Source organism: Pan paniscus, chromosome 5 (assembly GCF_029289425.2).
Source record: "Pan paniscus chromosome 5, NHGRI_mPanPan1-v2.0_pri, whole genome shotgun sequence".
Taxonomy (NCBI): domain Eukaryota; kingdom Metazoa; phylum Chordata; class Mammalia; order Primates; family Hominidae; genus Pan; species Pan paniscus.
The window spans coordinates 129801744-129819310 of NC_073254.2; the positions used below are offsets into that span (position 1 = coordinate 129801744).

The 17567-nt window shown below is 38.9% G+C and overlaps 1 protein-coding gene across 2 annotated transcripts in view; it reads left to right on the forward strand.

The window, feature by feature from the left end:
* Window positions 1-17567, forward strand: part of FIG4 (FIG4 phosphoinositide 5-phosphatase) — a 135599-nt gene that overhangs the window by 100535 nt on the left and 17497 nt on the right. For both annotated transcript variants that reach the window (XM_003805509.4, XM_055114039.2), the window contains exons 20-22: window positions 1234-1429; window positions 2439-2521; window positions 6447-6530. In XM_003805509.4, the coding sequence (XP_003805557.4) occupies window positions 1234-1429; window positions 2439-2521; window positions 6447-6530 (363 nt within the window). The remainder of the gene's footprint in view (window positions 1-1233; window positions 1430-2438; window positions 2522-6446; window positions 6531-17567) is intronic.

Genomic DNA, 17567 nt, shown 5'->3' on the forward strand with positions numbered 1-17567 from the left:
CTTAAGAGACTGGAGTGAAATGTATTGTTTCCTGGCATGAGAACCTCTTTCCCTTCCACTGACCTGCCTAGTCTCAGTGACAGATTTCTTCTAGACTCTGGCCACATACCCCAGCCAGACTGCCGATACAGAGTCCTAATTGTATGGAATCTTAATTGTATTCTAGCTATGTGTGATTTATCCAATGGGACATATATTGATATTTTCCAGAAACACTATTTCTGTGGCTTTTATATGTAGCCTTTAAATAGCTCATGTTAAGCCCTGACCAGATGCTATGAGGAGTTTAAAAGAAGGAAGGTCTTCAGGAGTTTGGAATTCAGGGAATTCCCAGAACAAATAAGTAAATGACCAGCTATATTAGTGTGTGTCACAGAAACGTTACCAACTTTAATTTTTAGTTGCAAAAGGTCAGAGACTGCTTGTTTTCTGCAATATCTAACTCATGGTCACATAAAACTGCATTTTCCTTTCCTAGAACATTTCAAAATATTATGGTATTTTTAGCTCCTTATAGAGAACTTTTTAAAGAGTGAAATATTAAACATTTTTCATAAAGCAAAAAGTATTACTATAAATGGTTTTCTGAATTTAAAAAACAGCATTCTTACTACTCTTCCAATTTGGCATTAAAATGAAAGTAAATACTTTTATAAGTGTAGGGTTTTCCCCCCTTCTATTCCCTACTATTAAAGGGAATGTTCAGCAAATACACTTGTTTACTAATAACACAATAAAATTTAAAATGTAGTTTATGTTCATCAGTTGTTCATTATTTGGATACACTATGATTGATAAAAAATTTATAGGAGGGAGAGAAATATACATAGGTTTGGCTACCCACTTTTTCTTGGACCTTTTATGAGTTACAGCTAATTGTAATAATATCCCAAACATACAGTCTTCTATAATTGTAGGGTAAGTTTTGAGAATATTGATATCAGTTACCAAAGGAAGGCATGGTAACCAAGTGGTGAGAAGATTTTTTCACGCTCTGCAAGTAATTTTCATTTATTTTTTGAATTTATAACAGGGCTTATATTCATATAAGGTCAGTGCATGGACATGGAGAAATATGAACCTTTTCCCTGTAGCACAACCTGAATCCAGAAGCTAGTGTCACAGTCATTTTCTTATGCTTCACTAGGCCTAAGGCTTTGGGACAGAGTGATAGACAGTGGGTGTTGAGGGTTAGTTTAAAGATGCTTCACTTCCATATTATTCTTTTAAAAGAAACAAAAGCAATAGAGAAGAAGCTGTATTACAGCGGAAAACGGCAGCCAGCGCCCCGCCGCCCCCCAGCGAGGAGGCTGTGTCCAGCAGCTCTGAGGATGACTCTGGGACTGATCGGGAAGAAGAGGGCTCTGTGTCTCAGCGCTCCACTCCCGTGAAGATGACTGATGCAGGAGACAGTGCCAAAGTGACCGAGGTGCGGGGGAGGGAAGCCTGTGGCATCCAGCCTGAAGCCCTGGAAAATGATCTTTACAACTCCGCTTTCAGTTAAAAGGCTGAGAGCAAGAAAATGTCACATTATCTCACTGTTGTGTTTGAGGCACTGCATAAGATGAATACATTTAGCATTTACATGATTTTATTTCATTTCAAAATAAAATTGGTGTTTTTGCTCGCATGTGTAATGGTGAATTTCTGATCCTTTCAGAATTTTCAAGTAAATTCTGGCCCTCTTTGATCAGCCCATCCGCTTGAGGTCCATTTATTCTCTTACTGGGCACATTGTTGGATCACAGGATTTAGACGTGGCCTTCACAATGTTTGAATGGCTGCAATGGGAAATTCATCCTGTTCAATTCAATATTACTGATAGATTGGGGGAAACAAATAGAAATAAGCAACAAAAGGACTAACTCTAGCTTTGGGGAAATTTGATTTCTAGAAATATCCAAAACTCATTTAGAAATAGATAAGGCAAATAAAAATGTGTTAATACAAGAGCTGAATCCATGTTCCAGAAGTTGGCAAACTATGACGTATTGGCCAAATCCAGCCTGATGCCTTTTTTTGTAAATAAAATTACACTGGAATCCAGCCATGCCTGTTTTTTTACTCATTGTATGTGACTACGTTTGCACTATAACAGCAGAGCTGAGTATTTGCAACAGAGACAGCATAACCCAAAAAAGTTTAAAATATTTGCTATCTGGCCTTTTACAGGATAAGGTTGCCAACTCCTGCATTATACAAAAACACCTAGTAATTATTTAACAGCTTTTTAAAATCCTAGAATAAACTATTTTTAGCAGAAATAGAAATCAAAATTTTTTAAAACCATCAACTAAGAAGTTTAATGAACAGGTTAAAGAAGCACTGTGATTGCTTTTGTGGAAAAATTCACAGTTTCATTTTTTTTGGGAAATTATTGATATGCTATATGTCTAAAAATTCTTCCTGGTTCTTCTTTTTTTTTTTTTAAACCCCAGAATGTGGTCCAACCCATGAAGGAGCTATATGGAATTAACCTCTCAGATGGCCTCTCAGAAGAAGATTTCTCCATTTATTCAAGGTGAGATACTTTCATGTAGATATTAAAGAAAAATGAATATTTATAATTACAGTAACTTCTAACTACTATACCTTTTTTTTTTTTTTTTTTTTGGAGACAAGAGTCTTGCTCTGTTGCCCAGGCTGGAGTGCAGTCGTATGATCTCGGCTCCTGAGTAGCTGGGATTGCAGGTGCACGCCACTATGCCTGGCTAATTTTTTATATTTTAGTAGAGACGGGGTTTCACTGTGTTGCCCAGGCTAGCCTCAAACTCCTGAGCTCAGGCAATCCGCCCACCTCAGCCTCCCAAAGTGCTAAGATTACAGGTGTGAGCCACTGCGTCCAGCCTAATATAACTTTTAAGAAATGAAAATAGTCAACAATACAGAAGAAAATGAATTCCACTTAAAATGCAGTTTCAGCACTGAGGCGGTCAAATTCTGAAACATTGATTTATATACAGAGTTAAAGTGCTAAATGCCTGAGACTCTGCCCCTCAATGATAAAAATTTATGATGCATGCAGGTATCTGCACTGCTCATATGTAAACTACAAACCAAAGTACCAGTACATTCCTGCATTTCTAAATCCTCAAGATCAAAGTCCCTTCTCACAAAATAAATCTGGGATATTGACAAATGAGGACCTTGCATCACTTTAGGTCCTGGATGCTGGTGGGAGTGGTGACTGAGGAGGAAAAAGAAAACAGTAATAATAGGGTGCTAATTCACAATGTTATAGGCCTTTATTAGGCAAATCTAGTTGAAAGGAGGGGATACCCATAAGGCATTCCCTGAAATCATGTGCATAATTTCGTGTGTATGTGTGTCCTTTTGAGAAGATAGATTTAGCAGATTCTTAAAAGAATCCTTCACTCAGAAATCCCCACGAACCTGATGAGAACATTGCAAACACCTCCTCAGCTTAATACATGGATTTAGAAGACTTGATTATTGCATATGAATACAGTTCCACTTACACAAATTTGTAAATGTGTCTGTAAAATGTAAATTGTATAATATAAAATGAGCACTGATCTTCAGTTATTTTTAAATGAGGGCATTTCATTTACAGAATCCATTGAATTAGATATTGTCAGCTTTTCATTTCAATTAATAAAAACTACTCTATAATATATAAAATATAAAATGCACAGCATTTCCTGACTGCCAAAGCAGCTCCTGTAACTTGCACTTTTTTGAATATGCGTCATTGACTGGAAGCCAATTTAGTCATCAGAGCACAGCCACACCCTCCTTACTCTGACACACAAACACACAGTACTTATTCATCATGGCTGCCAGAACTCTGTAGCCAAACTCTGTAGTAGTTGAAGTGGGCCTTTACAAACCATGTGGCCTGAAGAATGAATTATCTGAAGTTACTGACTGAGTAATATGACTTTGTTTATTGCAGAGGGAATGAGTGTATGTGCCAAGGATTGAAGGGGTTACTTCAGGGGAGGGAGGAACCCATGTCCTAGAATAAAATTCTGTGTTTGATATTCTGAAGATAATACCTCCTTTCATTGTATAACAGTTTACACTGTTTTGTTTGTTCTTTAGGCAATTCTGTAGTAGATTAAAAAGATATTATCCCCTTTTATGGGCTAATAGCGCAGCAAGTAGAGCCATTTAGTGCCTTATCCGGCAGTCATATCCTGTGTTTCTGGGTACCGTGGGATTTTAGGCTGTTCCCTCCTTTTTGTTCTCTTGATCATAATCAGCTGCCTCTGCTTATGATGCAGACCTTGGGGGAAGGGGAGAAACAGGGGGCTGACCATTCTTTCCCTGTGAGCACCCCTTCCTGTGGGCACACTGCCCCTACTGCCTTGCCTGCCCTGGAATATCTCCCCTCTCCATCTGCCATGGGCATTGCAGTAGGCAGAGGAATCCTCCCTCCATCAGTATCTGTGGGGTAACTGTGCCAGAGGGTGACCAAGGGATGTTCAGGGACTGATTGGCACCCACTTTTGGCTCAACTAGGCTCTGGAGCTTTCTTAGTGCCTCCTCTGATCCAAAGGGGAGAGTTTCAAGGCAGGGCTAGAGCCCAGGTAGTTCTGCGCTGAATTGGCAGGTGCCCCTGCCACCCCGTTTCTGCACTCAGTTGGCTGGCTATGTTTGTGCACATAGTAGACAGTGACCTAGCCTGGCTTGCATGTAACAGCTCCCACCTGGCCTATCACAGAACACTGTGGAGAAGGGAAGTCGCACAGCTAGAAGTGGTTTCCGCAGCCTGTCTTCCAGCTTCCCATTCTTCTGCCTGTTTTTCCTACCTTAGGCCTTGCCCACCTTTGGACTCCTAAGGATTTCTCGGTTTTGTAGTTTTATTCTAATTGCTGAGCCCCGCTGTCTATGTCTTCCTTTTCCCTCACCTTTTCTAGTATCTTTGGTTTGCTATTTTACCAGACCTGAAAGCTTTCTACTTACTTCCTCAAAGCTTCATACATTTGCCAGTTTTTAGAAAACTCTGGCAGTGATTGTACACCTGATTTAAGAAGTTTAAAGTTCTGTACAAATAATCAGTACTATGTAGCATTCTTCCCAAAAAATGGATCAACATTTTTTACTTGCTGAAGATATAAAGTTGGATAAAAGTAAGCTGTTTGAAAGTTTTTCTTTAGCACTCTAATGATACAATAATTGGTAGTTTCTGTAACACTTTCTTGACCTTTAAAAAAGCTAATGAAAAACAAATTGTAAACTTTTCCATAGTCTTCAAAGAAAATACTTTTAAGTAGTTAAAAAAATGGAAAGGAAATCAGTTCTTTTGGTTTCAGTCTTTTTTTTTTTTTTTTTTTTTTGAGACAGTCTCTCTCTGTCACCCAGGCTGGAGTGCAGTGGCGTGATCTCGGCTCACTGCAACCTCAGCCTCATGGGTTCAAGCAATTCTCCTGCCTCAGCCTCCTGAGTAGCTGGGACTACAGGTGCATGCCACCATGCCCAGCTAATTTTTTGTATTTTTAGTAGAGATGGGGTTTCACCGTGTTAGCCAGGATGGTCTCGATCTCCTGACCTCATGATCCGCCTGCCTCGGCCTCCCAAAGTGCTGGGATTACAGGCATGAGCCACTGCGCGTGGCCTGGAAATCAGTTCTTCAGTCCTGCCCTGTAACCTCCCATGGGCAAATTAGAACAAAACTACAAAACCGTATCCTTGAAGGAAAGACAGATCCATGCAGTCCAAGCAGGCTTCCAGCAGATATGCACTCCAGAAAGCTGCTGGGTATCCTCTCTGCCTGCTGAGCTGGCCCAGGCCATTTCCTCTGGCTCTTAGCTCAAAGCCTGCCTTAGTGCTGTTCAAGTCTGAGAAGTGCTGTTCAAGACCTTTCAGAAGAGGTCCTATGGCCGTTGTGCTCATCAATGGGTCTCCCCATCCTTGGTTGAAAGTGTTCCTCTTTGAAGTGGCTAGAGTACTTGGTGGGGGGATTCTTGTGGTCCAGAGGAAACCTAGTCTGTGGCCGGCTCTTAGCAGTGTCCCTGCTTCAGGAGGTGGATCCCCAGCCTGATCCTGCCCTTTCCATGTCACTTGTCTCACTGCCAGCACCATCCTGCATGCTTCCCCCCATGCTTCCTGCATTCCACGCATTAGATATTTGTCACCCTTAGATGTGTGAGGCTCTGCAAGATCATCTTCCTGGCTTCAGGAACATTTCTGTTCAAGTTCTGCACCATGTTTAAATTAATAGAAGTTCAATGGCATGCACATTTGATTTCATTCTTTTATCCATGGTTATGACTTACATTTTAAGTAGAATCCCTTTTCCTACTTTTAACAAGCCCACTTTAAAATCAGGCAAAGTCTTATGTTACATACAGTACTCTTAGGTGTTTTTCTGAAATAAGCATACTACTGAAATTTGAAAGCTTACACCATTTTGTGTGATCTACTGAATTAATTGCAAGTACTCCCTTCTTTAGCTGACTCTTATCCATTGTAATTTGTAGATTTGTTCAGCTGGGGCAGAGTCAACATAAACAAGACAATAGCCAGCAGCCCTGTTCTAGGTGCTCAGATGGAGTTATAAAACTGTAAGTACTAGATTAGATCTTTAAAGAAATCTTTGTATTCATGCCACTCATAGGGCTTTCTTTAAAGACTTTTTAAGAAAAAGATTCACTCTTGTCACCAAATTAGTATAAGCACCAAAGTGTCTCCTTGTGGTACCTTACTTGAGGAAAACTGGGTCTCTGAGGGATAGGGAAGAGGTTGGCAGCCCTAATGGTCCTGAAATGCATCTTTGGAGGTGGGTTTGGCATTGTTGGAGGCTTCCAACCATGAACTCTGCCCTCCACTGGGTAGAAGTGGGATGGTGAAACAGCTCTGATCCTGGAGACATGCTCAAGTTTAATACAAGACCTTTGAGGATATGGATCGATTTGTCTCTTCTAGCTGTATATCCCCATCAGTTCTAATAACTTGCTGTAAGTTAAACAGGTGTTTTGTGAAATCTTAAATAAATGGAACTATGTTCAAATCATACTACTTCCCAGTTTTTTACCTTGAGCAAATGACTTAACTGCTGTGTTGTTGAGTTTCCTCATCTGCAAAAGGGAATAATAGCACCTACTTTGTAGGACAGTGATGAGACTCAAATGAAATAATGTACACAAAGTGCTTAGAGTAGTGTCTAGAATACGTTCTGAAATAGTTGTGATCACCATCATCATCCTCTTCATATTCATCATTATTGCCTGCTTGTTGGGACCTAACAAAGCAAAGGGTTGTGACCAGAAGAGGCTCCCTGATGCCATATGCTCAGTTGAGTTGCTTCCATAAAATGGGTCACTGTGGGCGGGGCATGGTAGCTCACGCCTGTAATCCTAGCACTTTGAGAAGTTGAGATGGGTGGATCACCTGAGGTCAGGAGTTCGAGACCAGCCTGGCCAACATCATGAAACCCGGTGGCCACTTAAAATACAAAAATTAGCCGGGCATGGTGGTGCGTGCCTGTAATTCCAGATACTCAGGAGGTGGAGACAGGAGAATTGTTTGAACTCGGGAGGTGGAGGTTGCAGTGAACCGAGATTGCACCACTGCACTCCAGCTTGGGTGACAGAGTGAGACTCCGTCTCCAAAAAAAAAAAAAAAAATGAGTCACTGTGGAAATTCAGTGAGGTAGTATATGTGAGGCATCTAGATCAGTGTCTGGCATACACTTGACATTTAGTAAATGTTCTCTTCCTTTTTCTTGATCAATTTTATCAGTTTGATCAATTAATTGTTTATTTGAATAGGTATTGATTGCCTAACTTCTCTGTGTCTCACATCTGCAGGTTCTTAATTGATGGCTCACAGTAATTACTATTAGTAATGGCTCATAGTAATTACTATTACAGTAATACAGCAAAAGCCTTTTAGAGAGTAGTGACTGTGAGGATTTTGAGAATGGGATGGATCTGGAAAATAATCTTAAGTGGTGAAATGGACAGAACTTGGATCCTGACTCAGAGAGTGGGGAACAAGAGGGTGTTATTAAGGATGACCCTTAGGTTTTTTGGTTTGTGTAACAGTTTTGATTGATTCATGCATTCATTTGCCTACTCATTCAACATATAGGTATTGAATATGTCTGTGTTAGGACCATTTAAAGCTGCCATTCACTGAGGTTAGGAGCACTGCAAGAGGACCTGGTTTGCCTTTAATGTAGCATCAAAGTGGAGAAGTTTAGGAGACAGTTGGATCAACCAATCTGGAACTCAGAAGAGAACCTGGGTTGGGGATGTAAATGCTCATGAGTAATAATGAAAGTCAAGGATAAGTTAAGGATAAGACTACCTAGGAAGTGAGACTACAGTGAGAACAGTCTGCAGCTGATCTTGGCAGGGATCTGGGTCTAATGGCTGAGACAGAGACATAGAAAAACCTACAAGGGAAACAGAGATGGCTAATCAGAGAAGTGGAAAGAACCCCAGACCATATTTTATCACAGCCTTCAAAAATGCTGTTTATCCTTCTTTCTCTCCCCAACACTATTTTTTCTTTTTTTCCTCTTTTTTTTTTGTTTGGCATATAAGCCCCTATTAATTTAGAGACCACTTTGTTTTGTTATAACTATTTAGCATATGGAACTATGGGCTCTCAAATGAATTGAAATAGATATGGCCAAGGAAGGAAACTATTTAAATGTGCTAGTAAAATAAGAGACTCTATTAACCAAATTGTATTATACAAAGTGATTATTCCACTAAAATAATATGATACAACTTAGGAGGAGATGATGAAATGAACATAGCATACAAAATAAAAACAAAACATTTCCCCCCTGTTTTCTCAACATTATTTCTGATTTGATCTGTAATTGATCTTACAGTTACTACTTGCGCATTCTTTTTCTTAAAATATTTAGTATTTGCCTGTGAGTCCTAGCACAGATGAAAACCACGTGGATCTAGAATTCTTTAACCTTTTCCACTTAATTAGTAAAGAATCTGTCATAATGGTGTTTTTACACAGCATCTTCAGCAAGATAACAAAGAGCTTGGTAGCTCAGCATTACGTTGTCATGGCAACTGCCCAAGAATGTTTTTGGTGTTTTTGGGGGGTGTGTGTGTGCACGCACGTGTGCACAGGGACGTGCTTTAAATTGAAACTGTAGTCAGGTTCTTAAAATGTCGACTATTCATTTTTAGATTTCTAAAGCTATGCCCAAACCAAGAGAAATTACATTTATATGGGATTCTTGAAATTCTCCTCTTGCTATGTTTTATTTTCTAGTATATTTAAGAGTCATAATAAGTTCAAGTTCATACACATATGCATCTACTCATCTCTGGATAGTTCATAATCTTACTCAGTTTTTCTTGAAATCATGAAGAAACCATTTTTTTCTTTTCTAAATATGAGATATTTATAACACCAAATGTAAAAAATATTGACAGTAAATAATTGGCAAGAAGCCAGTGGAACAGGGGCTCTTGAAATGAGCGTGCAGAGACATGAATGGGCAGCTGGACACTTTCAACCACGGTCTTGTAGGACTTTGCTTAGAAGTGGATGTTAAACCCCAAACTGGTCAATGTCTGTACTGTCAGCCCAGGCACCCTAAGCTGTAGTTTGTGTGAGTGGGACACCTCCCTGTGAGTCATAACCACTCCCTGAGTGTAGGGGTGGTGATCAGGGAGAAAGGGCATCAGCCAACATTGACCGAACACACTGTGTGATGGGCACTGTTCTGTGTACCATAGCCTGTTCTAAGTTCTCACAATAACCCTATAAAGTAGATCTTATTATCATCTCCATTTTACAGATGGGGAAACTGAGGCACAGAGAAGTTATGTAACTTGCCCAAGGTCATACAGCTAGCAAGTAGAGGAACCAGGATTTAAACCCACACAGGATGGCTCCAGAGCCCATGATCTCCATCACTAAGCTATCAATGCCCGTTGTTGCCAGCTGCTTTCCAATCACTGGGGTAGCAATGCTGGATTATTAGCATTAACAGACCTCATTTTGGGCATCTGACATGACCTGGATTTTTAGACACCTCTATATTCAGAAATATTCAGAAATTCTAATATTTCTGCTCTGTTGATCTTGAGTTTTAAAAAATACTTAAGGAGAACATACCTTTATTCTTTCCTCAGTACCTAGCATACTGTCCCTAATGTAGACACACTTAAGTTTCCTGGGCAAGCATACTTTGCTTGACTGATTTGGTAACATGGCATGGAGGTTGATTAGCCACCACTGGAACAGTGTTGCTGATATTATTATAATCTTACAAGGTTATACATTTTTAGAGGGCAACCCATCTTTGTGTCTCTAGAACAGTAACTTAAATTGAGTGCTCAGTAAATATTTACTGAAATGCACTGACTCTCATCCCCCATCACACCCATGACCATCAGGGCCTGGCTGAGGCCCCATGAGCATCCCTAGAATGCTCCGTCCATGTCCCACTGGTTTTCAAGGGGGCATCCTTGAACACTTTTTAGTTCTTTCTCTATTGTGTTTTTTTCCTTATAAACCCTTTGCCCCTCCTGTTTTTTTGTTCCCCTGCTGCCTTCTGAGAGAGAAAAAAAAAAAATAAGCACACCAAGTTGTTAGCATTTTTTCCCCTTTAGTCTGCCTCTACTGCACCTGTGACCAAATGCCAGGTGAGAAGGACCGGAGTGGCAGGACTTGCTGTGCCTGGCAGGCAGGTGCTGTGGGGCCAGGCAGTGATTCACTATATTCGTGCAAGACCAACACGTTCTCGTTTTCACTCCTATGAGTTCTTGAGAGATTTTAACTAAGCCAATCAGTGGTAGGTTGAAAAGGCATGAACACATATCATTAGTGCTTGCTTTTCTATGGTTCACCTATTCTAGTAATATGTCTCATTTAAAAATCACCTCTAAGAAATGGTTCAAAATATAATACAGTTTGTATAAATACCATGTATTTTAGGACTCTTCCAGCGCAGGATAAGCTGACATGTAATGCAGGGTAAATTAGTGTGCTTGGCCAGGCGTGGTGGCTCACACCTGTAATCCTAGCCCTTTTGGAGGCTGAGGAGGGTGGATCACCTGAGGTTAGAAGTTCGAGACCAGCCTGACCAGTATGATGAAACCCCATCTCTACTAAAAATACAAAAATTAGCCGGGCATGGTGGCAGGCGCCTATAATCCCAGCTACTCGGGAGGCTGAGGCTGGAGAATTGCTTGAACCCAGGAGGTGGAGGTTCCAGTGAGCCGAGATTTTGACACTGCACTCCAGCCTGGGCTACAGAGCGAGAATCCATCTCAAAAAAAAATAATAATAAGTGCGCTTACAGTTTTAGGACCATACGGTCGCATTTATCCCCTAAGAATCTCTCATAAAAAGTGGTATTCATTCAAGACTGGGTGAATGCCCTTCGGTGTGGGCTTCTACCAGGGGAAGTGTTTTACAGATCAGAGCATGCTGTTACACAGAATTAGAGCACTTCTTCACACTGATGAGATGGGCATGACACAATGGCCACGATTAACTCAACTTCATTTACTTTTCATGATGTTAATTTTCAGTAACACATTCTTCACATACAAGTCACACCCAGGACCTCCCACCTCCATTGATTTCATCTGGAACTTTGTAGATACTGCTGTGGTCTCTGTGCAGCAAGCTGAATAAGTATTTCTGCCTTAATGGATAATTCTTGTTATCTTTTCCAAACACCTGGAATACAGTCTTCAAACATTTAAGGATTAGAACAGCTTGGAGGCAGTGATCAATGATTAATCAGCTAATTCCCTCCACAGGCGGAGATAATAAGTGATAAGAGCTCCTCAGCCCAAGGAAACTGGGATGTGACCTCTCCTCTCACTCCAGAAATTACCAAGATAGGCTTTCTTCCTCTTTTGTCCTGACATTTACTTTCTTTTCTCTTTTCCTCTACCCATCTCTGACTTTTTCCAGATATCTTTTCTATTTCTAATTACTCTTTCTCCCCTCCCTGTTTATTTTTGCCTTCCTTTCGCTTTTCTTCCTTCCCCCTCACTGTCCTTTCTGTATCCCCTCCAGGGTATTTATAGCTCTAAAAAAATACAGTAATTACTCCCAAACACAAGTTCCTGCCATACATATTCTAGGTCAGTGTTTTTCGGACAATTCTGAAAATTAGTTGTGAAATTAATTTAGTAGGCCTATGCAGTGAAATGAAATAGCACTGAACTGAATACAATATAAAGTATGACCACAAGGCACATATTATGAATAAGTCTTGTTTCATGAAACTTGTGTTTCTGTGCAAAAGTTTAGCATGTGTGTACCAGTTTGCCATGCAACATGTATTTCTTACTGTGAGTGACTTCACCGTTTGGATTTATATGAATGCATCTCTTCTGGATCCACAAGAATTAGAAAACTTAGCTCTGTTCCTGGCATCTAGGCACTTTTTGTTTGTTGAATGAATGAAAGACATGTGAATGACTCCTGTTGGGGATAATTAGAAAAAGAGAAGAGGAGTAAGTGGTTTCTGTGATACATCCATAGTGGATAAAATAAATGCAGGCCTTGGAAAATAGGCTTCCATTATTTCCAGTGAATTGGGAGCTGGGATAAGCATGTGAGGGAAGAAAATAGTAAGAAGCTCCCAGCTGAAAGTCAAAATGAAAAAGCCTTTTTTTTTTTTTTTTTTTTTTTTTACAATTTAACATATTGCCCGTTTTATTTTGGTGAGTACAAAGCATACCACGAACGAGAGCTTTCATGGGCTCATGTCAGAGCTTAGGTACCCCCTTCACATGGGGAGATGGTCCTGTTGCACCACTTTTGGAAAACCATACATAATTCTGTGTGTTTAATCCAAGGGACAGGTAGAAACAAGATCAGGAAGAGATGCTAAGGGAGAGAGTATTGCCTTTATCCTAAAAGCTCTGTTCTAATCAGGGGAGCAATAGGCTTACATTTGCGTTTTGGAAAGGTCACTCTGGAAGTAGTGTGGAGAGTGGATTAGAGGCAGGGCGGGCGATAAACAACATATCTGTTGGAAACATCAGGACAAGAAAGTGATTGGAGTCTGCTGTTGGCAGTTGAAATAGAGATGGGGTATTCTTTTACAAAGGTAGAATCTGTAAGTCTTCTCAAAACTTGTTAGTGGATTGGGTTTCAGGAATATTTGAGAGGCCAGGGGTTTTATAGCTTGGTTGACCAGCTATAGTGGCAAGTTGCCAGGATAGCAAATATACAACAAGGGCAAGTTTGGGGGCTAAGGTGGTGAGTTTCAGACAATAATGGGAAACCTAAGATGATATGTCTGGGCCTCAAGTGGTTTTAGATTAGAGAGATTCAATAATTTGGGTTTTCTCGGCTCTTGATTTAAAAAGCAAGTAAGTTAAATTTCTTTTTTCTTTTTTTTTTTATTATACTTTAAGTTCTAGGGTACATGTGCACAACGTGCAGGTTTGTTACATATGTATACATGTGCCATGTTGGTGTGCTGCACCCATTAACTCATCATTTACATTAGGTATATCTCCTAATGCTATCCTTCCCCCCTCCCCCCACCCCACAGCAGTCCCCAGTGTGTGATGTTCCCCTTCCTGTGTCCAAGTGTTCTCGTTGTTCAGTTCCCACCTATGAGTGAGAACATGCTGTGTTTGATAGTTCATGTCCTTTGTAGGGACATGGATGAAGCTGGAAACCATCATTCTCAGCAAACTATCGCAAGTTAAATTTCTTTAACTTTCTCTAAACTAAAGGGGCCCAAGTTAAATAGATTATTTATATGTGGTTTAAACATTTTCTATGGATTCTTGTCAGATTAAAGGGAAAACATTCTTTAATGACTGATAGAGATGAAGACTTTATGGTTTTTAATGTATTTTTGTCTCATAAGACACTCTTACCTTTTACATGAGCAAGCAGGTTAATCTGGGGGAGCAGATTTGGATATCTGATGTGGTCATATGAGGGGTATTACTCATTGGTTTTCCTTGCTCTGTATACAAGAACCACATTTTTTAGTGGTTTAACCTTTATTATTTTGTTAGTTTACCAAATTATCATCAGTTTTGTGTATGGAAGGTGAGTGGGAGGATTTGGGGCAGATGGAGTGATTATTGAGCCTTGTGCTGTGTCACCATGGCTTCCTGACAACCATTCCTTTTGTACAATGAAGATGAGTGTCCAGGTATGATGTATTTATAGCCCTTGTCTTCTCTGAGCATATACTAGAAGTCTTTTCAGTTAAGATAAACTTTTGGCTGAAATACAAGAAAACACATTTCAATTTTATATTTAAATATAGTCACACTGCCCTTTGCATGTTACTCAGAACCTTAAAAAGTTCAAACTTCATTAAGTCCAAATTGTGTTTAAAATTTACCAACAAATCTTTTAGTATTATATAAGCAATTTTCCACGTTAAGTATTTTAATATTATTACTTATTTTCCTTAGGGTCTTATGAAGAAATTTGAGAAATCATACTCTGGAAATCAATTGCATTCTATTTTCATAATTAAAGATCTGCTCATATTTTATAAACATCTTTCTGCTATCCCTCCCAATTTTATGGGAACAGAAAGTCCTTGTAAATGGAACCCACTATGTGGTATTGTTAATCTAAAACTAATATAAAGAGACTTTGAGTTCTTGAGAGCAAGGCCCATCTGTCTTTGTATCCCCAGTCCGTACCGTGATACTAATAACATTAAATTATGAATGAGGAATATTTGGCATTCAACAATTTTACCTCTTTTAGGAATTTTATGCAGTAATTGTGAGGGAGAGATGCAAGGGTTAACAAATTGGAGCAAATGGCAAGGCAAATGATAAATATTTGTAAGTTTTTACTTTACTATGGTTTATTTTCAGTTTTAGGTGTAGCAGCTCAGAGTTCTGAGCAGAATCCCTTGATATTCCCAACTGACAAACTACTCCTGTCCTTATTAGTTGAGTTACACATTGTGTTAGAAGGACAGGCTACAAGGGACCATGGTTTTCTGATTTTTAGATTCCCTACTGCTACCAAATGTCTGAAGCTCTTAATGAGAGAATTTCCTCCCATAGGCAATTAGCTCTTGAAGTCCCTTAATCAACATAACTGGAGAAGAACCATGATTTCCTGATTTGCATTTGCCTATTGTTTCCAAATACATGAAGCTCTAAAAGAGGATTTGCTTTGTTTTTATATTTAACTTACTTTTAGAATCCTATGATTTTAGACAACTATTGTGGTTTGATCTTACTTGGAAAGAGTAGAAATTTTTATATTCTTAAAAATCTTGCCTCTCAAACCCACTTTCTGTTAACTTGCAAAAAACTCTTTATAAGATGGTTTTACATCCATTACTAAAGGGTTGCAGTTTCTATTCCGTATGTGTGATGTCACCAAAATCCTAATTAAATCCTGAAATGTCTGAATAAAATGTATCCTGTCCTTATTCAGAAAAGTAATTGAGACCATCTTGACTTTCTTAACGATTTTGTTTTACTCTTTATGTTAAAAATGTATTAATGTCAAAATAAAATGAATTCATGCTTTTTAAGCATTGTATATCAGAGAAATGTATTAGTTTTTTTTACAATAAAACTTTTAGGCTTATTTCAAAATATAAATAACTAAATTGGTAGCTCATTTATTATGTGACTTGAAAATACAAAAGTACATTTAATAGAGTTAGTGTGCTCAAATACATTTATTTTTGATAATAGAATAGAGCTAGGAAAATCGTTCTGATAATCTCAGAAGCTTCAGTAAATGTTTAACAGATAGAAAAAAATAAAAAATGTAATTTTAGATGTCTTTTTGACAGCTCTACATAAAATTATATTGAAGTTTCTTAGGCCCAGTAACTTTGTTTTGCACAGCTTATCTGTTCATTATTATTCCTATTGGCCTAAAGATTTTGCTTTTACTTGTTTTAAACAGTTTTAACTCTTCTTAGACTTTGTCATGCTATAACAGAATCAGTTACTGGTTTGTTTATAAATCATGTAGGTGATTTAATTTAGTTTATTGTTTATTAGGTTTATTGTTCAACCTTTAATTTTATTTTTGTTTATCTGGAACCTTGGACATGTTTCCCTGCAGACCCATAATAAGAAACTCAATCGGTGTAATCTGAATTATTCACATACTTATTTATTCCCAAAGCCGCTCTATAATGACTTCTAAAGATACAAAGGGATAATCAGACTTGTGTGGAGAGGTGCAAGATGGCATTTTCAGGATGCCCCATAATGTGCACACATGTGTGCACACACGAGTGTGTGTGTGTGTGCATGTGCTTGTGTAGTGTATTAAGACTATGAAATCTGAGAACTGGAAGATGATTAGGTATCATCTGATTCCATCCTCTGATTTTATAAGGAGTCCTGGAGAGGGACAGTAGTTCATTCAGGTTACTTTTTTTTTTTTTTTAATTATACTTTTAAGTTCTGGGATACATGTACAGAATGCATAGGTTTGTTACATAGGTATACATGTGCCATGGTGGTTTGCTGCACCCATCAACCCATCATCTACATTAGGTATTTCTCTTAATGCTATCCCTCCCCTAGTCCCCCAACCCCCAACAGGCCCTCCCTGTGTCCATGTGTTCTCATTGTTCAACTCCCACTTCTGAGTGAGAACATGCAGTGTTTGGTTTTCTGTTCCTGTGTTAGTTGCTGAGAATGATTGTTTCCAGCATCATCCATGTCCCTGCAAAGGACATGAACTCATCCTTTTTATGGCTGCGTAGTATTCCATGGTGTATTTGTGCCACATTTTCTTTATCCAGTCTATCATTGATAGGCATTTGGTTTGGTTCCAAGTCTTTGCTATTGTGAATAATGTCACAATAAACATATGTGTGCATGTGTCTTTATAGTAGAATGATTTATAATCCTTTGGGTACATACCCAATAATGGGATTGCTGGGTCAAATGGCATTTCTGGTTCTAGATTCTTGAGGAATCGTCACACTGTCTTCCACAGTGGTTGAACTAATTTACACTCCCACCAACAGTGTAAAAGTGTTTCTATTTCTCCACATCTTCTCCAGCATCTGTTGTTTCCTGACTTTTAAATGATCACCATTCTAACTGGCATGAGATGGTATCTTATTGTGGTTTTTATTTGTATTTCTCTAATGACCAGTGATGATGAGCTTTTTTAATATATATTTGTTGGCTGCATAAATATGTTCTTTTGAGAAGTGTCTGTTCATATCCTTCTCCCACTTTTTGACAGGTTTGTTTGTTTGTTTCTTGTAAATTTGTTTAAGTTCCTTGTAGATTCTGGATATTAGATCTTTGTCAGATGGATAGATTGCAAAACTTTTCTCCCGTTCTGTAGGTTGCCTGTTCACTCTGATGATAGTTTCTTTTACTGTGCAGAAGCTCTTTAGTTGAATTAGACCCCATTTGTCTATTTTGGCTTTTGTTGCCATTGCTTTTAGTGTTTTAGTCCTGAAGTGTTTGCCCATGCCTATGTTCTGAATGGTATTGCCTAGGTTTTCTTCTAGGGTTTTTATGGTTTTCGGTCTTATGTTTAAGTATTTAATCCATCTGGAGTTAATTTTTGTATAAGGTGTAAGGAAGGGGTCCAGTTTCAGTTTTCTACATATGGCTAGCCAGTTTTCCCAACAACATTTTTTAAATAGGGAATCCTTTCCC